Source organism: Taeniopygia guttata, chromosome 1A (genome assembly GCF_048771995.1).
Source record: "Taeniopygia guttata chromosome 1A, bTaeGut7.mat, whole genome shotgun sequence".
NCBI lineage: Eukaryota > Metazoa > Chordata > Aves > Passeriformes > Estrildidae > Taeniopygia > Taeniopygia guttata.
The window spans coordinates 70,024,591-70,046,434 of NC_133025.1; the positions used below are offsets into that span (position 1 = coordinate 70,024,591).

The 21,844-nt window shown below is 38.8% G+C and overlaps 1 protein-coding gene and 1 long non-coding RNA gene across 21 annotated transcripts in view; one reads left to right on the forward strand and one right to left on the reverse strand.

Annotated features, from left to right (window-relative positions):
* The window catches only part of WNK1 (WNK lysine deficient protein kinase 1), a 98,029-nt gene that overhangs the window by 53,025 nt on the left and 23,160 nt on the right, over window positions 1-21,844 (reverse strand). For all 16 annotated transcript variants that reach the window (XM_030263930.4, XM_072923889.1, XM_072923893.1 and 13 more), the window contains exons 2-4: window positions 12,781-12,953; window positions 9,013-9,233; window positions 6,803-6,960 (exon numbers count right to left, since the gene is read on the reverse strand). In XM_030263930.4, the coding sequence (XP_030119790.4) occupies window positions 6,803-6,960; window positions 9,013-9,233; window positions 12,781-12,953 (552 nt within the window). The remainder of the gene's footprint in view (window positions 1-6,802; window positions 6,961-9,012; window positions 9,234-12,780; window positions 12,954-21,844) is intronic.
* LOC140682263 (uncharacterized) lies at window positions 1,725-16,767 on the forward strand. 5 transcript variants are annotated; one of them, XR_012053777.1, is made up of 5 exons: window positions 1,732-2,054; window positions 4,223-4,343; window positions 5,038-5,098; window positions 5,766-5,895; window positions 6,711-16,767. It is a non-coding gene; the product is annotated as an uncharacterized lncRNA (long non-coding RNA). The 5 variants fall into 5 exon arrangements; XR_012053779.1 differs by having other exon boundaries at window positions 1,725-2,054; window positions 4,985-5,113; window positions 5,766-16,767; XR_012053778.1 differs by having other exon boundaries at window positions 1,727-2,054; window positions 4,985-5,098; window positions 5,766-16,767.

Consider the following 21,844-nt stretch of genomic DNA (forward strand, 5'->3'; position numbering starts at 1 on the left):
CCACTGCTCACAAGCTTCCACTCCTTTCAATTCCTGATGATCTTAAAATTATATCCTGTTCAAAACTGCCAAAAGACACAACCCAGGCTCATCAGTGAGCAAGGTAAGAAACAGCTCCATTTACTTCAAATGAAGTCTGTTTCACATCAATACTGACAAAAAAAAAAATTAGCTGTGATCTTAAAGCTTTTGATGCCGAACAGTGAGCTACTTTTAGAAAATTATTCAGTTGAATAAGCCTTTTCCCCTCCAAACTCAGGCATCCCCTGACTTAGCTGTGAAAACAACACAAAATCACAGACTGGGTCAGGCTGAAAGGGACCACAGTGTGTCATCTACTCCCACCTCCCTGTTCAAGCAGGGCCATCCCAGAGCACATGGCACAGGATTGCCTCCAGAGGGTTCTCAAATATCCCCAGTGAGGGAGACTCCACACCCTCTCTGGACAGTCTGTTCCAGTGCATCATCACTGCACAGTAAAGAAGTTCTTCCTCGTGTTCAAGTGGAACTTCTGCACATCAGTTTCTGCCCACGGCCTCTTGTCCTACTGCTCAGCACCACCAAAAACCTGGCTCCATCCTCTGACACACTCCCTTCAGACACTCAGACATTGATAAGGTCCTCTCAGTCTTCTCAAGGCTGAACAGGTCCAGCTCCCTGAGCCTGTCCTGAGGAGAAAGATGTTTGAGTCCCTTCATTAACATTGTTGCCTGACTGACAGGATCAAGCTAATCAGTGCTTTTCCTTACTTGGATCATTGTAACTTGTTAAAGAGGACTTTTAAAGTAACGTGCAAGACTGCTTAAGATATTAATGCTTCGAATCCTTGAATTTCCATCTTCCACTTTTAAGGCTCTATGTTTCCAAACTGATGAGCCAGTGACTGAATCCCCACACAGGAAGATTCTGCACTCTTAAAGCTGTTACAGCAAAATGCTTGCAACTGAGTTGAATGGCTACAAGAAGCAAGTGCTAGAAGTTTAAGCATTCAGTCAGTGTTCAGTCATTAGTTCAGTCAGCGTGAGGCAAAGGAATTGCACATGATGTGTAATTTTTTTTTTTTTTTACATTTCACACTTTACTGCCAGAAGTTTATTTTTTGAAGGAATACAAGAGTTTATCCTTTCTTCCAACTGATGTTTCCTCTGCTTGGCTGAAGGTTTGTAGCCTTTCAATACCTGCTTTCACAAAAGATCAACTTTTCTGTTGGAGCGTTTCCTCCCCTACTTTTCCACTGATTTTTTTCCAATGCTTTTTTCACTAGAAAGGTTGATAGGAAAGATATCTCCATTATCTACTTAAACCAGGTCAAGAAATCAAGTCATGCAAAGTAAAGAAAACAGTTTTATTCATGCCTAAAAAATGCTAGATATTGGTTTCAGGAAGTAGAAAAAGAAATTAATTGTCACTCATTAAATACTGCAAGTAAAATTAATCATATGTTTAAAGGTTTAGTATTTTTTATTTGCTACTTAAGACCCCTTAGGAAGAAGAGAATAAGAGCTGGAATACTTTGTCCATGGCACCTCTAGTGAAAATGAATCAGTTGACTGGTCTAGACAGTTATGATGCCTAACATTTAAGACACTAAAGAAAATATTCATTTTATCTCAATTGACCAAACTACAGCACTTTTTAAGTGCCTTCTTTCTAGCAAAGAGAATGACCTTCACCCTAACCAGTGAATTCCAGTTCCCACTAGTTGGGGAGATTAAGGAGTTTTAAACCAGTTAGACACTGCCTGGTCAGGTTACTTATTATGTGCCTTGTTCCCTTAGGCCCTTTTTTAAGCTCTGCAGAACAGAGAAGAAAAATGTTATGCCTGCTGTGGAACATTTCAGTACTTAACAACTTTTTTTTCTTAACTGAAAAAATGCAAAATGCTTTTTCCACCCCCTTCTCATCTTAAGGCCAGCTCAGACAACAGACATTTGTTTAGAGAGAAGAGAGTGGACTTCTGGTGAAAGAAAGGACAAATACAAAACTTCACTTTGTCAAAGTAAGCATGGAGAAAAACAAGTACAGAGCAAAAGTCCATCAGGAAAATTTAAAAGGTAAGTTTATATGATGGGAGGGGGGAGAAAGAAAAATGGAGTTTTCTGCTCATACTCAGATGTTTTGTACATTTGAAACTGAGAATAGTTTTATTAACTTTTCTGCAATGAACATATTTTGATTTTTATGTTAGTGGTAGGTATGTAAGAAGGAGAAAAATCTGTATAAAAAATATTGTCTTTTTACTAGTCCTGGGACTAGTCAATCACCTAGCTAATTTATCCCTTGGGACATCCAAGTATTAGAGATCTAGAGGCAACAACTTGGGTTTCCATGGTCCCACCAGAGGATGAGGAAAAGCAGCTGAAGTTACTGGAGTTAGTTATGCCTTCACTGCATTGATGCCCAAACAGGCTAAATTAAGAAATCATACTTAAGATGTTTGTTCTATAAATATCTCTTTTTCCATTTAAATGCACGTGTAGCCCATTTTAAATATCTCCTGTGACAAAGTGTTTAATTGCAACATGCATGGAACAGGTCAAAGAAAATATACCAGTCTCTTGAGAAGAACAAAGTCAGACAGGGAAACCCTCCTGAATTTTACCAAGCTCTTACACTCTCTTTTGTTTTTTATGCAAGCAAGTATGCAAAAGAATTATGTATCTTGATTTCATTTTGCATTGTAACTTTCTGCATTACTTGGATATAGAGCAGAATTGCAAAAAAAAACCCTCAAAAAAACCAAAATCACAGAGAAAAAGGGGATCCATTCCCTAATCAAGGAGCATTCCACACAGACAGCTGTGCTTGCACAAGAGGGCAGAGGAGAAAAAATGAACCAAAGGTGCAGGAAACAGTACTTTAACTATAGTGCAGTTTGTTATCAATTCATTGCAGGCTTAGATTATTTTCTGAGGCCAAGTAGGCAACACTAAGTGCTCACTGGATGCCTTCAGTCCCAGCTGAGGAGACATACTGCTTAAACCTCAGATTTCCCCATCCCACAGGGAGGTAAAAATTCAAAGAGCTGCAATTTTTTAAGCACTGACTACTAATTTATTTGGAATAATTTCTGAAGAATAGCAGAGGATGGCTTCAATAAAGAAAACAGTTTTGAGACAAAATTGCAACACTATGATTTAATGAAAACAACGATCAAGGCTAGATTCCTCTGTGCTTGAGTGCCAAGCCATGCGGATGTCTTTTCCTTTCTAAAGAAACTGCTAGTGAAAGGGTCTGGACTGAATATGCTAAAGGGTGCAAGTACAAACAGAGGTCTAATCTGTGTGAAACTGCTAATTTCCTTATCAGAATGGTGAAACAAAGTTCAGCATAACACCTTGAGCCCTACAAATTCTGCACAGCTGTGTTTTTCAAGCTAGGTACATACCTGGGTAACTGTTAAAAGAATTATTCTAGATAAAGTAATCCAGATAACAATTTAATTGCATTTGTGTTTCTTGGGACAGAGAAATTTTAAGAACTTTATCCTAGGACTGTTTTAAGGAATTACAGGAACTTCCCAGTGAGAGAATGTAGACAGTATAAATGAGCATCTTAGGAACAGCAGGCTTATGCAGCAATGCTATTGTCCATGATGTGAAGCAACAATTACTGCCTGGGCCAAAAAATGTCTCATCTGTGAGAGGAACTTCAGCTCTGTGCTTGCTAAGGTGTATTATTTAACAAAAAACTGCTTCCAACCATGAGGAAAGACCCTGAACTAAAGAGGCAGAACAGGAGTGAGTACTCTAAGCAGTACTGCAAAGCTGCAGTATCTGGCCATCAGCTAGAGCCATCCCTATCACAAAAGGTGTCAGGTCAAAACTCAACACAGCTGAAGGCCCCCAAAAAAGAGACCAATGCACAGCCAAACTGGGAGAAAAGAATATAAGCTGGTTCTGAGAGGACACCCTGGGCATTAAGAGACCTTTTACAGGATGATTCTGTCCTAAGGAATAGCAAGGATTTAAGATAATGGAGGAACTTTGCTTTTTACTTAGCCTAATAGCTTCTGCAAAGAGGGTGGGGGAAATTAATTAATTTAAATACATATGGCCTGCAGCAAGTGGCTGCACATTTTGATCTTATTGCCTTTGGGGTTTCAGTGGTTTTTAAGCTCCAACATGGTATGACCTTTCATGACTTTCATAGCAGACCATTCCTACTATCCTTCATTCTGCTCTCTGTATGCACCTAGATAAAACAATCCTTTCAATTTAAGGCACAGCAGGACTGTAGCTGCTACCTCAAAAAACCCCTAAACATATCCAGGGAGGTAGCAATGAAGGGGTTGAAATGGAGATGCTAAACCTTTTCCAACATACATTAGAAGAGATGTGTTGGTAAGTACTGCTGCAGTCACTTTTGCAGGAGGGGGTTTTCTGCCTCCACTCTGTCATTGATAGTTCACACACTGTCCTTTCAAGTACTGAATTTGGCAAATGGTTCAACCCTCACCCACAATTGCACACACTAAAATCCATAAAATCTTCTAAATCTAAAAACTACCTGGCTCTTTTTCACATTGGTTCACAGAGCTTTCACAGAGGGGTAAAAAGAATGCCAGTAGTATTTAATTTCACTTTCATAACACAGATCTCTATCCACATAATAGAACACCAAATCCTCCATCACCAGTTAAGACAGGATTGTGATTTACTTCCAGGTAACATTGTCTTGCCTTCATTGAAAGCCTTCCTTGAAAATCATTCAAATTTTGTTTCTGGTTGGTTTTGTTTTGAACAAACTGCTTTGCAACAACACTGAAATAAAAAACCCCAAAAATACCAAAGCACACAGACTTTCATAGCAGACAAATGTACATTTCATTTTCTTTACCTTCCTGTCCCTTGCTACTTTTGAAATAAAACAAGATTTGCTGGATTTCATATCAAAGTGTATCTTAAGAGCTCTCAAGCAGTAAATTAAATAGTTGGGGAAAAAAAAAATCAACCAATAAACTTGATTTGTGAACCATCGGCAGAGTAGAAGAGAAGGTGGTGAGCAAAAAATTGCCTGTGTTTCTCATCCACTTAGAATTTCCACCATCAGCCAATACCAATGGGGAGAAAGGAGGACCACAAACAATAAACAAGTGGTAAGTGGAACCCTGGTAAGTCTCTAGGTAACTTTTTCTGCTACAAATCCCTACACAGCTTTCCAGTTACGTACTTCAAAGACCAGAGAAAAGACGGGTCTGTAAGACCCGGGGATTTACAAGCCTGAGGTTGTCTCAAAAGCTGATCCTCACCAACATCCCAGTTCCCAGCAGTGTCCTTAAGGAACAGTCAGGACAGTTAGATTAGGCAATGTCTAACTAAATTTTGCTGCTTTGGCTCTGTCCAAGACACATCCATAAACACAGTAAAAGGTACCACTGAGACTGTTCTAGTAAGATACATAGCTTTCTTTCATTGATCCCAACTACTTCCAAGACAGATTATGCTGTACACAGTGTAAGAACTAGACTTTAGCCTAGTTCTTAAACTCTGTTTAGAAAATTACAGGTAAATTTGCCAACACTCAAAAAAAAACTAAACAAAAAAAAACCCCAACTCTCTATGTATATAAAAAGTTATTCTAACAGTTGTGCAAAACACTGAAGTGACCACTTATGCCTTTTTTCCCCCCTTCTTTCCCTCCAATATTTCCCTGAAAAACGGGGTTAGTCTTATTTCACCAATCCTCTCTTCAGAAAATTCATTGCTTCTGACATGAAGCCTCTTCTCCAACTCTAAGTCAGGAATTGTATCTGCCTTTTGCAGAGTGAGGCATCAGGAACAAGAGAGCATTTGATTTTACCATGCTAGGCAAGTTGTTTATTAAATCTGCAACTTCTCTGAGATAACATGTGCAAAAAAATTAACAGGAACTCATTTCTTTATGGACAAAGAGGTAAGTCTAAGGGGTTTTTTTTCTTCTTTGCACTCATGCACAGATATTCTGAGAAATCCAATGTGAGTTTTCACTTCCCCGAGCAGCCACATCACTATTCTTTCTGAATGCTTAGGTCACAAAGTTGAACATGGTTGTTTCACTGTCTTGGTACAAGTCATCACAACACCACCTCAGATATTACAGAAAATCTAGCCACACCATACTGCAAATTTCTAGCACTGCAGTTCTGCTTCCTGCACTCAGGGCCTGCGTGTTGCCCTCAGTCTGGTCAGATGGACCAGCTCTAATCTCTTGATTGCCTTCTCAGCCGTATTTGTTTTCTCCCACAAACCACCACCGCCTCCACCACTACACTTGCCCAGTACTTACCAGGGTGGAATAGCTTCCTACTATTTATCAAGTGTTTCCACTTCATCATTATAAGAAGTGCCCCCAAACACAGGAACTAAGGGCTGCTCAGAATTCAATGAACTATTAAAATCACTCTAGGTAACTGTCAGGCAGCTAAGCCAGCGCTCAAATCTGTTACCCAGCTTTATTGAAGAGAACAAGGTTACCAGCTCCTCTTAAAGACAGGACTACTTCCACCATCCCCCAAGTGGTTTAGAAAATAAGCTGTTACTATTCTAGTGCATTTATTTTTTCTAGTTTGGTTTGGGGGTTGGTTTCTTCATATTTTTTCTTATATTCTGAAAGAAGAGTATGAACACATACAAAATTTCCATTCACATATTTTACAAGTTTCTGATGGATGTTCAGTGAGTTCAACCACCCTGTAACTTTGCACTCATCCCAGAATAATCTCTTTTCAGGTTTTTTTTCAGTTTAGCACTGGCACTACCCAGCTGTAGTCCTCTGCTGCTAGCAGCAGTAGCTTTAGACTCGGTAGTGAGGAGGGACTTACACTGGTCACTCGACGGTAGATCTGCGCAGCATTTTGGCACTCGGAATAAGGATATTCAGACGTGGCCATCTCTAGCATACACATCCCAAAAGCATATACATCAACGGATTCATCATATTTCTCCTCATACATCTCAGGGGCCATGAACTCTGGGGTACCTTAAATTAAAAGAACGATTCAGACTCTAAATGTCTCAAAGCGAGCAGAGGCTGCTGGCGTTACTCACCGCAGGGGCAAGCGGCTGGGCAAACCTGTGAGACAAGAGAAAGTGGAGGCAAAAAGAAGAGGGAGGAAACCCTTAGTGACTCTGTTGCACCAATGTACTTTGTGAGTCTTCCATTGCAAGGCCTTTATGGAATAACAGTGGCATGTGAGAACTGATGGAATTCCCTGTTTAGGTATGTTAGTTGATACAAATATCAGAACAGACTGGATTAGCCTGAAATCAAACAGGAGGGGAGGGGATAAGAAGAGGGAAACACTGTAGACTAGCCATAGGCTGCAAACCAAATACCAAGGACAGTTAAGGCACTTACCTTTTCTCCCTGTAAGAAAAGAGGCACATTAAACCTTGTTTCATAAATTACCTGACTGCCCTCTGCTGCAAAAGAAGTAGTACTGGTAAGAGCCCACAGCTAGTCTCTGACCTGATGCTCTCCATCTACTTAGTGAAGTAGAATGGATGAGGTAAGGCCTTGCAATGAAAAGCTCTGTTGTTACAAATAAAAATCTCTGTGAAAAGAGGATAAAAGGTAATTTTCTGCAAAGGCCACTCACCAGAGCCCTTTTCTTCATATACTTACCTTCCCACCTGCAGTATATTTATAGGCCTACTGCAGATACAGGCATTAGTGAGGGACATCCTACAGTCAAAAATACTCAGAAATACAGAGAGATTGAGTTACAGGCATAGAGCGTGAGATTCAACAAGTCCCATTTAAATAGTGTGCAGAAAATTATTGCCCAGTGAAGCATCACAGATCCCCTCTGCAAACAAAGGGACTGCATTGTATGATCAGATATGCTTTAAGCCAGAGATGCAAGTTTGCTTTTTGTAAATTTAAACACAGAATTATTTCCTGCAGACACCAGATTCCAGACAATTTACAGATCATTCTACAGCCCATTGCTTTTTTCTCCACGCTAAACCAAAAAGAATTTAATTGCAGTCATTTATCCAAAGGCTAATCATTAACAGATAACTATGCAACAGATGGTAATTTTCCAGTGATAAATTTGAAGATATGACAAATATGCTTAAGAAATTATGGGTTTTAACACCATCCTTTTTTTCCCTATTAATACTTTGACCTGGTTAAGAAGCAGGAAATATTTCAGCGACAGCTTGCAAGAAAATGTACAGGTATACGCCATTGATCCCAGCTAGGAATCTGGCACAGGACTGTTGAGTAATGCTGAATTTTAGCAAGCTCTAAATACTGAGAGTCAAAGAAACGTCATTCCCTGCAGTCTATTGACCCAACTATAAAAACAAAGCTGATAAAACCAATTCTTTGAAGAATTCACAAGAAAGATTACCCTAGTTCCACCAAATCAATTTCTGAAAAAGGTTATGAATGGATACACAGGGACAGAGCCAGAATAAAGCAGTATTTCCCAATGCACCCTCCTAACTCACAAAAATCCACATTCTACAGACTCCCTGAGTAAGGCATTATACCACAGTCTGTTTTATTATTTAAATACATATACATAATATTGACTTTCTTTGGTATACCTCAGTTTCTGATTACTCACAAGCTGCAAGAGATTCAACATTGTCCTGGTGACAATTAAAAATTAATTTGGCTGTATGAACTAATGCTACACTAAATATCAAAATGTTGTTTGGTCACCAAAATGCATCTGAACATTTCTTGAAGCAGCACCACATCAAAGGTAAGATTTATATGTAGTGAAGAGTGGTTTTATCAACAATGTTGCACTAGATTGTTGGGCAGGACAAGAACCCTATATCCTGAAACAGCGAATGTTAATATATATATATATAACAAAAGCAAAACCATTATTTCAACATGCCTTTGCATTAGGAACACAGAATGACCTCAGCAACCAAGAGACAAAGCCTACATATTTTCAGGCTTTGACCATGTATCTTTGTAAGCATGTTTTTTAAGAAAGTTCTTAAAACACTGAAGTCTCCGAAGAGGCAGACCGGCTCAGTAGCCTCCAAAACAGGAGAGGCTTACCTATCACACTTTTGGCAAAAGAAGCTCGTTTCAGGGTTGCCAGACCAAGGTCTCCAATCTTGACTGATCCAGTGGGGCCAGTAATGAAGATGTTGTCACATTTTAAGTCTCTATGAATGATGGGAGGAGTACGTGTGTGCAGAAATTGTAAGCCTTTCAGTATCTGACGGCACCAGCTTCGTAGTACTTTAATTTTCATCACTTTAAATCTTTTCAAATACCTAATGAAAGAAGTAACAATAGGTTAAACAGATTCTGCTAACAAACAGTAGATTAAACTATACCATTTGCAGTTTGGAAGCAAAGAAACTGTAATTAAGGACATGTATGAATTTCAACTTCTATTTTAAGACCGACCTGAGCATTTCATTACTTCAGAGGAGCTATGATTCCCCTCTACAAAACCTATCCCCTTTCTTCTAGCCAGCTTGGTGTACATAGCTGATAACTCCTCTGCATAGAAAATCATTCTACAGTAATTAGACAGCTGGATTGGTAAATTTCGAGGCACTGCTTCAATGACAAATAATTCAAGGCTCATGAATTACAGTTCTTTACATATTTAACTTCTCAAGCACTCACAATCTCTACTTTGTTTAATTATAACTGGGTGGGAAGGTGGGTCACTAGATACAAAATGTTAATAAGCAAAAATGTACAGAGCTGTGGAAAACTGCAAGAGCTCTGACATCATTAGTCCCTTGTTTACAAGAGCAGTCATGCACTCTGTTCAAGGTTTCCACATTACATTTTAAATCTGCTTCAAAATTACCTGTGGAGTTAGCAAGTAAATTAGAAATTCTTAGAGATCCCCTCCCTGGTGCAGGACACAGTTGGATCACCTGAATCCAACTGGTACTACTCATTACTTCAAAACTATGGACAGATAAGAGGGCAGAGAAATCTTTAAGAAGGCTCTGCCAAAGAACTGAGGTGGAAGAGTTCATACATAAGTCTGTATTCTTTTGCAGGTAAAATGCAATCCAATCCTAACTGTTCTATCTTTGTCACTCCTTGAAACCCCATGTAAGAAGAGTCAAATTTCATACCAAAAATATTTTTCAATGAGCGTGACCTAAGACTAAGATCTTATTTTGTTACTTAACTTCAGCAGGTTAGAGATGCCACAAGGTGAATAACCTCTGACACTTTTCAAGTGCTTTCCAGCAGGGTTTTCTCTCAACCTCTATTTGGGTAACATAATTTGAAGTGATGAGCTGTTTTGTCCCTTCTGAGAAAGTACAGGCCAGACTACATGTAGAGAAAGGACTTAGCATGCTCTGTAGAACAAGGACTTTATTCTTGTTCGGGCAATATTACTCAGTCAGAGTCTCAGATAAAGATCAGTTTCACACTACAGAAAGACTGCTGGTAAATTATGTGACCAGCACAGAGTCTAACCACTGCAAAATTAAAACTAAAAGCAAGTTGTGTTCAATTATTCCATGGTAGTGGTCAATCTCTTCTGCAGATTCACTTAACTAGAAGATACAGTCCTGATGAAATCACTTCAATCATCTCCAACACAGAAATGCAGTGTATTCATCACTTCTACTTCAGTTTCTCCAGTTCAAAATAAGATCTGGAAAATCAAGTTGCTAGCAATGATCCTGCTGTGAAAATAAGTCTGTAAAAGCAATTGAGCTGTTCCAGAGGAAATCAGGTCTCAGAATGTAAAGGAAGGCAGGGAAAAAGCCAAGTCAAGGAAGGAAACAAACTGAAGGAGGTTCTGAATCACACCAGCTACCACTTGAATTCTTGCTATTGACAAAACCCTCATTCATATCTCTTGAGCCTGTTCCAAAGATCACATGGTAGGGGCACTTCAGTTCAGCATCTGGAATCCCTAATTACATTCTTGGTTACAAATATGCTAGTCTGCTGCCAGCTTTTCACTGTTAAAGGACCTAGATCCAACCATCATCCAGCATCATGCAGCGTGGCTGTCACTGTTGCATAACACTAACCTGAATTAAGTCACATGTCACTTAATGCGAAAAAAAAACCAATTTAAAATGGAAGCCCATATAAATACATAAAAATAGACAAGCCTACTATGTAAATACATATAAATACACATAAAATAGACAAGTCAGTATGTTTTCACTTTTCCTACTATCATGGAATAACCTGGGCTTGAAGAGACCTCAGGAGGTTTCCAGTCTAAGTTTCTGTAATTACAATTACACAGAGCTCAAGGAGCTGTAGGAATCTCACTAAAATAAAATATGAGAGAAGAATCCTTATTAAAATAAAATGTGAGAGGAATTTTCCTTTAAGACATCATCATACTTGTATTCTGTTCACTTTTTTACATCAAGTGACAAGAATGTCTATGTCCCAAGTACCAAAAGAAGAAAGGCATCATTTTTATCAAATGCAGGTATGGTAAACATATTGGAAGTAATAGTCAAATATATGCAAACACAAGTGTAAAGTATAAATCTAGGAAAATGCCACAAGCACATGAAATAATTAAGATACACCTGAAATCTCCCACACATTAACCTCAAGTCTCAAGCAAAGTGGACTAGAATAAACTAAATTACAATTATAACACCAACTGTACAAGAGTAGAGAAAACTCCTAGTCAGAACTCTACAGTTTAAAAGATTTTCAATTAAAGGGTCTATTACTTTTCTCTGGATTAAATAAAAATACTTTCTTATTTCAAGATACAAAATAATCCCACAGGCAGAAAATCTGGAGTATTTCTTCCTACCAACACCCTACTTTATAATTGCCTATTATTACTTCATCATCTTGCTTATGATACCATAAGCCAACCCAAATATTAAAACCTATGAGAGGGATAAAAGAGTAAAAAAGGGAGGGAAAAAAATTAATTTAGCACTACACATGTCACAGAAAATTAAGTACACTTTATTTAAAGGCATTGGTACAGAGGTGCAAAACCATTAACTTACTACTTGTCTGAAAAAAAAGCACATGAAGCAGCAGATCTATTATTTCACCTGAAATACCTTAAGCAACCTGAGAAATGTTTTCATGAACATACACAAAGAATGTTGTTGGATCCTGAGCCATCCTATTCAAGTACTATTTCAAGAGACAAACACTTCCCTGTAACTGCAGCCCAGACTCCCAGAGAGCCATTTTTCTTCTTAAGAATGTCCATTTGTAGTTATCAATAAGCATGATAAAAACCACAAGACATTCACAGGCTATTTCAGCCAAAGGGAATCAAACTGTTTCCAGCTCCCGCAGCCTGCTTACACATGTAGGGTGTGAATGCCTCTCCAAGAGTGAAACGGGTGCTGAACAAAGTGAGGGATGCAGAGCCCCTTTATTCCAGAGCTGGCAGCTTTACCCCAGCAGAGGGATGGTGGCTGGCACTTGGGACACGCTCCCAGAGAGGAGCAGAGCCCTTTATTCCCAAGCTGGCAGCTTTACCCCAGCAGAGGGATGGTGGTTGGCACTTGGGACACGCTCCCAAGGAAAAAAATCAAAGAAATTCTGAAAAGTGAAAACCAAGTATTGCCTTCCTGAGCTCTTAAAACTCAAAAATCTTGTGCATGTGCTTACTGGAACGTCACAAGTAAGAACTGACAAGCTTGCTAACTTAAAAGATATTCTACCATGTCCTGCAATGCTAGTAATGCTCCTCTTAAACAAGAATGTTCCTACAGTGGGTTATCCCTCAGCAGAAGGGCTCTGTTCTCATCCACTCTAAATATCACCTACTTCTAGTGCTCTAGTGTTGTGCTAATGAAGCTGAAAAGCTGTGACTTGTCTTAATTTACTTACGTTTTTAATGTTCCAGACGTCATGAGTTCCGTCACAAGAACAATACACTTTTTTCCTTTGACTGTAGACTCCCAGGAATCATAGAACCTGACAATATTGGGATGCTGAAGCCCTTTCAGCATCCCAGCTTCCTCTTTAAATCTTTGTCGCTCTGACTTGGACAGCTTCCGATCCTAATGAAAAAGAAAAGGTGCATCAGAAAGTTTTGCTTTATTTTCTTATTGAGAAGCAGCAACTTGAAAACAGTTAGGTACACACAAGGATCGTGTATCTTAAATGCCATATGGTTTGCAATTATCTTTAAATATTCTGCTTTGAACACATTCTATTACAGTCTTTTTATAATATATTGTTCTTTATAATTCTATTGCTCTTAGGGTTAAGACCTGCATGTCTTAACATTCTTTCTGCTTTCTCCTGCTTTACTACTCTTAATAAATTTAGCCTGACTTGGTGTGGAAAGGGGATATGTCTTGAACACTTCAGTGTCTGAGAATGAAATCAAATCATTTAAAGCATGTCCCTCTCATGTTGTACATAACCTTTCATTATTCCTAGATGTCTATCCAGACCACTGGTTAACAGATGGGATTAAGAATCAAACCTCTGTTAACGTATAGTATGTTCCTGTAGCTACAGACCATCAAGTGAATGAATTGGATTTTCTTTGATTAAATGCAGAACTACATGATTGAGCAAGTTTCCTGAAATCTCCTGTCAACAAAACCAAAAAATGTAGCTCCTAGTAGAGACAGAAAGCAATCTTTTGGTCAGAGGCAGAAGGCAAAACAGCATTCCTGGACAATACAGTTGTATTGCAGCTGGCTATCAGCTATCACCAAGACTCAGAGCTGCTCCTGAAGCAGCAGTACATCTCAAAGAGAAGACATCTTGTGCCATGCAGTGTTCTCAGTTAACCAATGCATGACCAATGGACTGCTCACACCAGTCAGACTGACTGACACAAACTGGGTCCATATGCAGTTCGCATTAAAAAACCAAAGTATTTCAGGATATACTTATAGCCAAGAATTTCAGAAGGATAGTTTCTAAGTTATTTAGCAATAACCAAAGACCTATTTGTCAGATCTGAGTAATAATTTTAAGTCACTTGATTTCACATTGTCTATTCTATTAAAAGGAGGCAGTAAAAACAAGCAGGATTTACTTATACTCCCATTGTGCTCCAGACAGTAATTCCTCTTCCTTTGTTTACAGGTCATGTGTTTTCTCAATATAATTCAGCCATGTAATATTGAAACCATCCTACATTCACTAAGACATCAACACTTTCTAAAAGGTTCACAGAGTATCTTCAGACATGGACACTTTTTTTTGTACAGACGAAGCTCCAATTTTCAGAAGTATAAAATTTCCCCAGGTAAAAGTCTGAAAACAGGTTTGAAATCACCTCAGGGATCAGTTTCCTATTGGTGTCTAGAATGTCACTCAGCTTTAAAATTCTTAGGAAAATGCAAAATCCTTATGTATGACTAATTTAATCTACAGACATCAAAAAGCACTCCATCCTACAACTACTTCACTCTGCAGAAACCAGCATTACCACCTCTTCCTATTCTCTCATAAGCGTACCTGCACAAGTTTTGATATAACGTTTGAAGAAATGCTTCATCAGCAATTGAGCATTCATGTCTGTTTAGGTGTTGCAGGAATTTTTATATGTCATTAGCACTCTCATTTGAGCTGTCTTACCCCTCTAATAGCTTTCCTTTCAGGATAATGAACAAGGCAGCACAAGTTCTGTTTCAAACCTTGATCTTAACTGCTTCAAACTGCTGAGACAGAAAAGCAAGAGGCACAGCTGACCATATACATATGCACCAGTGCTTCAAACAACACAATCACAGTATCATCTTTCTTACAGGAAAATAAAGCAGTATTCTCAGCCTCTGCACTCAACCCATACAAATTCACTTTTTTAAGCCAGTGTACTCAGCTGTAAATTCAGCTACTATATATCGTCATTATACAAAAAAGGCTGCAATAATTACTTTTCTATCACTTTTAAACAGTCAATATGAAAACCTACATTCATTTTGGTCCAAACGCAAGGTTTTTGATACACATTTAGATAATACTTCCTTGATTGTGTGCATACTAACAAGTAATCTACCACAAACACTGTAAACCAGTTTTAGACCAACACTTAACATCAAGTCAAGTGCATTTCATCTCATTCTCATTTTAACCCACGTAACCCAGTCTGCCTTGAGGGTTTTATTCAGTTTTCCCTGCCATTCTACTGCTGTCCCCAAAGAGAAACTAACAAGTGCTAATCACTTTTATCAATTAACAGACTCCTAAGAGGCACTCACATTTGGACTCATTTCTGTCTCTGGTCACATCCATGGCAGCATCATGCTCCTGCAAACATAGCTGTGCCGTTCAGCACGGACATTCAACACTTTAGTGCTGGTATTAAAAACCCACCAAGACCATGCAATAGACTAAGTAAAACAATGCTGCTTTGAAAGTCACAGTGCCCCAGTGATCTGGGACAAGTCTGGACAAAGCACAGGCCAAAAACTTTCACCCAGGAACACAGCTATGTTTTTGCAACCAAGGAAACCCTGCACCCTTCAGTACATAACTGCAGCAGCAAAAGGGAACATTAAACAGAGCTGGAAGAAAAAGACACAGAGGCCACTTGTTTCCTAAGCCCAGCAGTGCATACTACCTTTTACTACCCTCATTTCCTTGGACACACAACCCACACCCTCATCTGTAATAGGTTTTTATATTCTTCTCCTAAAGGAACACTAATGCTAGGCTACAGACGACTGTCAATATACTTTAAAAGAACCCACAACTCTAACATTTGAGAAAATACTAGATCTCCTGTACAATTATACCAACAAAGTCTGTATACACAATGACTGGTTTTAGTTGTACAAATTACATTCTAATGCAACTTGCAAACAGTTGGCCTGCAGGCCAACACACAATTTAAAATGACAAGTCCGTTTTCAAAACTGTAATAATTAAAAATATTAGACAGCAAGATCCCCCAGGCTGCATACACACAGACTAGAATAGTCCCAAATGCATGTTGGCATCCTTTGAGCTGTTAGTATGGGCAAAAGTGACAACTTCACTTCATGCTTGTTCTTATACAAAAATGCAACTTAAGCAGCTGCAGCTACTAAAACATTGAAATAAGCAAGTAAAACAGAGCACTGCATGAAATTTGGGAGACTGAGATGTTACCAGGAAAAGCAGGGGAATGAGAGTATCTTGGCATCACATGGAATTTGGAAAGCTGCTGTACAGCATAGGTGTGGCAGAGAGAGAAAAGCCATCATCACTTGGTGAGAATTTAAAAAGAGTGCTTTGCAAGACTTTGGGAAGGGAACAGTTTCCACTGTCCTCAGCTATAACTGCATACTCCAAAAGACTCAAGCCCAGATGTGCCTTCCCAACAAGGCAGCTACTGGGAGCAGTATTCAGAATTTGTCGTGGACTCTGAGCAGGAGTCTGCAGACTTGCAGGACCCTCAGCTGTATCTCCACTGCTAAAGATGTAATGAAATCTGTGGCCTATCACTCAAAATATGCCCTCCTTTTCATTAAATTATTGTAAGTGTGGATCAGATCAGCAGATTTATCTCCTGCAGCTTTTTTCCTATAACTCACAGTCTAAATATGTACATAGATGGATCATTTCCACACTTATTTTTGTTTTCATTTGAAAGCAGAAATATAGGTTTCACAGATTAACATTCTAGTTTCACCAAGTACAAGATCAGTTAGACAATTTTAATGTTTTTATTGGTTTCTAATTTTTTTAAAATCAAACAGCCAAAACCAAGTATAAAGACTCACAAGTAGTTTTCTGTAAGCCTAGGAAACTTCACAAATTTTATAAAGAAGCCAGCACTTTAAGAACAGTTAGTAATATACAGCTCGATATCCTATCCTTCAAAGACCAAATAATTTTTGACTTCCCACTAATAAAATTTAAAATGGACATACTCTCTCCTTTCTTGGTCTTTTTTTACCATAAGCAGTCTTAGGCAGACAAGACAAAGTCCTAAATCTAGAAGTTAGCAAATCACATTCTTGTAGTAGCTCAGCTGGCACATGCTGAGCAGATATAGCCCAAATATTTTTAAAAATATACAAAGCTGTCAAACTATAGGAGAGCTTGCTTCCTAAAATAGATTTAACTACCTATAAAATGGACAGCATTGTTCTTCCTAAACTGATAGCTTCCCTCGAGGGCCTAAGTGTCACATCCCAATCACTGGGCTGCCCTTAGAACAAACTGAAACAGATGCATCAATCCTACTCTGCTCATTTCATTCATTCCTTTCCACCTACATTAAATTGTTTTGACAAGCCAGGACACACAGCAAGGCATCCCAGCACATGATTCTGCAGTGCCAGGGGCCTGAAAGGAGACAAGCAGCAAATGAAGCAATTCAGTAAGCTTTTTCTTGGCTGTTTCCACTTATCCAGGTCCTTCCCATCAGATTTGTTTTGGTCAGGAAAGAGCTATCAGAGGTGTTTACATTTTTCCAAGTGAAACAGGGATCTTGGGCATTCATGATAAACCAGGTACAGGTTTACTCTTCCACTGATTTCCTTAACATACAGCAGCATGAATTACATGCAGCATTGTTACTACCTTCTTTCTACCCCTGTACTTACATGCCTTATATAAATGAAAACCAAACCAACCCAAAACAACACCCTTCCCCCCTCAAGATTAGCTAGTGTACCAAGCCACAACAAACAAAACTCATAAGCAAAAAATGCCTATAGTCCTTTGGTGATTTATTTCAGCCAAGAAACTATCTACTCAGCACCCTTAATAAGGAAAAAAAAATACATTTCTGGCACTTAAGTTAAATTTCACCTAAATTAAATTAAAGACTATTGGAGACTCCCATAGTCACTGAGCCTACTGAGTAATTTCCCATGTGTTTTCCTTTCTACCTGTCCACAGTCCTTCTGAATTCTGTCCTGTTCACATCAGGACAAGAAATCACATCTACAGAACACATCCCAGAACACCTACAAATAAGTAGACTCATAAGTGATATAGGTCAGCTTTAAACTGTTTAGGTTTTGGTTGGGGGTTTTTTTGGTGGTTTTTTTTTTTTAATACTCAGTGGATGAGCTGCTACACAATTTAGAGCTCTTCCTTCTTCCACAAATACTAGGAAGACAAGCAGTAAAGAGGAAACAGAGAAAGACTGGACACTTCATATACTACAAACAGGTTTTACTAGCTTTCTGCATATCATACCACTAGATCCAGAAATGATACACAGCTACAGTGCAGGGACAGTTAGTGGTTGTTTTGCTGGGAGAGTTAACTAGACTACAGTACCAGTATGTAGTTTTCATATAGACATGCAGTAGAAAAATCAGTAGCAATGAACTGTCTTCAAGTGATGTGATCTGTAAATGTACAGCCATGAGAGACTTCAAAGTGCTGTTGAATTATAGATAGTTTGAATCAAAAGCAAGGTGAATTATCTCTCTCTGCTGAGGTTACACTGAGCAGCATTTTGTCAGGCATTCAAACGTCCGAAAATCTGAGTGAAGACACTGCAGCTTCCAGCCTTTTATTTGGAGGAAGAAGTACCATACAGAACAGACAAATGTTCTTCTGTGTGCATTTCTGCAGCATATGAGAAAGGCTTTGCAAGCCTTTAAGCAAGGTTAATGAGGGGTCATCAGAGGAGAAGCTAGCAAGATTGTGTTCTGATATTCAGCGCTGTTAATGGAACTGAGGCTTTGTGGGCTGCAATGTTCTCATCCAGAAAAAATCTAGCAGTTAAGAGGAAAAAAGAGCACAGTAACCATTGAGTTAGATTAACAAAATATCAACAAAGAGTCCACTGAGCTTAAAAATCACCCAGCACTCCACAGTTGGTGCTTACAAATGAAAGTTTCAGTGCAAAAGCACCGCATCCACTATTCTGCATCAACACATAAACCACTTAATACTTTCCAGCATTAAAGACTAGGTAGAGAGATAAAAGAGAAGAGAAAGAGACTGTTCAAAATGCATCCGTGTACAGCAACATACAAAAAAATAGATCAAAGATCTGCACAGATCCTTCCATGACTCTACTTTCTACAAACCACTGAACACAAAAAACTGATTAAACACAGCTGAACAGCTGCTGTTCCAAAAGTATGTATCCAGGCTAAAAAACAACAGCTCCCCAGCCACTCCTCATAAGGCTTGTGCTGTGGACCCATTGCCAGCTTTGCTGCCTTCATTTGACATGCTCCAGCACCTCACTGCTCTTCTCTCAGTGACAGGCACAGAACTTTCTAGCCACTTTCCTGCTCACCTTAGTTTACAGATAGAAGACAAAGCTTCTGACAGGTAGCAAAATACTATGCAAGGCCAAGTTAATGCTTATTGAAAGAATGATTTCACCTTGCTCCTTGGCAAGTCTCCACAAGAAGAATCAATTTTATATAAGCTACAGACAATCTTCATGAAGCATGCAAATAACTCTAAGATAGATAACACTGAAGTACAAAATACATATCTAGCACAACAGAAAAGAACAGGCTTGAAACAGTTACATGTTTTAAGGTTCCTGATTAAAGGTAAATATTTGCTGTAGGTTTCCTCGTACACAAGGTATTAAAAATGCTTTAAGTTTCAGGAAAGTACACAAGCAGTCAACCTAAGCAAAACACTGAGGGATTATTCCATTGCTTGTCAGCTTCTTGGTGAAAAGCACCTGCCTTCTAAGTTTTTCACCACTGGTTGTGTGGAAGGCATAGGGAAATGGGTAATTGATTTGACTACTCTCTTCTGTGTTTTAATTTCTGGCATTTCATGCACTACAATAGTAGCTAAATAGAAAATTCATTGGAAGATTAAGTTAATTTGTTAAAACCACAAAAAATACAAGTGCTTCTTGTCCTTTCCGTTAGAATTGTTACAGTTAAATTATATAGCAAATGTACATGGCTTTACTTATGCTGCTCAAAAGTTAGAAATTAAGAAAAAAATTATAGATAACTGATGGAGGAGGAGGGCAGGGAGGGAAATGAAACTCTAAATGATCACACAAAAGAAGGACAGAAGTTTTCATCAGTCACCATTTAGTCTGAGTAAGTCGATTATACATATCCTGAAAGAACTTGTACTTCATCTTTGTCTCAACACAGAAGGGGAAATGTCTGCAAACTACAGCCCACATTTGTGACCAAAAGATTCCAGCACCACTCCCCATTTTATCCTGCTATTGTCTCTGATTTGATGAAGCTCTGACTCACCACCACAGAGCAAGGGTGCAGAACACCAATAATTCTGTTCCTGTGATGTGCTCACTTTCCTGCTTTTATATTTGCAGTAGCCCCTGTGCCTCCAGTAGCAGTAGCAGCGTCTAAGACACCTGGTGGCAGTAATGTCATGGACTTTTAACCTACACTTGAAGAGACATCCTCAGCAAAAGTCTCCTGGGAACAGAAAAGGTATCAGAACTGATGTCTCGGCCTGCTTGCACCAAGTTCTGGCATTATTGCAAATACAATCTCCGTCACAAACAAACAGCAGAAAAACACTAACAGTAGATGAGAATGTTTCTTCTTTATATAAGGCCACCAAGTCTTGAAAGTACGCTTCCCAATAACAAAGTTTATCTTTTGTTACAGTAGCAGTGTGGGAATTTTTATTTTCAGCAGAACCGAAGGTGACCACACAGCTGAGATATTGCACTTGGATACCATTTGCAATATTAGATGGAAGGCTCATGGCCAGTGCTCACCAAAGAGGTACAAACACACAGCTTCCAAAAAATTCAGCCAGTGTAGATTTTTGGGTTATGGCTAAAATTTTAAGAAGCATTCATAATTTGTACAAACAAACTCTCTATTGGATGCTTGCTTTCCAGAGCTGTGTTATGTGTGAATATACACATTAATACACAGCTGTACTACTCCTCTCTCCAGTCTCTCACATCAGCAGCCAAATCCTTAGACAAAGCAAGTTGGCTGAACTCAAACCTGAGCCAAATACCCCATCTAAAGAAAACAATGACTGAGCTGTACATCATCTAATCAGTGTACATTAAAAAACATTCTCATACTTTACCAAATCAATTACATATTTTCCTTTGCTCTCCAAAAAATCAGAAAGCAAAAAAAAATTAAACAGTAGATATGAAACCTAAAGCTTAGACATGACCTCCTCCGGAATGTTCCAGGTCCTCAAGAATCTGGACTAAGAATGGCAAGCAACTGTTTAGACTTCAGTCATTTCTATTCTAGGGTTGCTCTAGGCAGCATTGGTGTTTCCTTACGTAGAAGTCTTGGGGAGGGGGGAAAGATGGCTAAAAGATGTATTCAATTTATCCATCCTGAGAGGCTGAACATTAAGAGACAGTAATCAAAATGCTGGGCTACACAAAAATAAATAGTAAAAGAACAGAGATCTCATCTACTTATTTTCACTTTTAAATTGTTATTTGATCCATGGAAGATAAATGGATAAGTTTGCTTTCTGATAGCAGTTCTCAACAAGGCTTATGGTTATTACATACAGCTTAATAGAGAATTGAAGTGTTGGCTGAACTGAATCCTTGATGAGCTATTAACCAGCTGGACCATCATGTCACTTGGCTCAGATGCCTCATTAAAAGTTTCAAAGTGTGCCTCAGTTCACATTTTACATGGAACTGATGGTTTTGCCAGTGAGAAGTAAGGTACAGCAAATCACCCCAGTTTTATTTTACTATGAAAACCCAGTTCTCCACTCAGGGGTAACAATACTTCAGGGAAAAAAGCCCTCTCCACAACTCATTCTGGTGAACTCGCAGATTTATTAATTCAATGCATTAGAAGTGCAATTGTAGGTTTTTGTTTAATGTACTTCTGTATGGCTCAGAGTCGTTTTATGAGTAGCTGCATATCTAGAACATTAGGGTAAACCCTTAACTGCTTCTGATAAAGGCAAACCAATTTAGAAAATCAGAAGTATATTACAATTCTTCATCTCATATTCTTCACAAAGTTAATGGCAAACAGGAAAAGGTACCTACAGCCACTTTTCAGCACGCTGGAAAGTT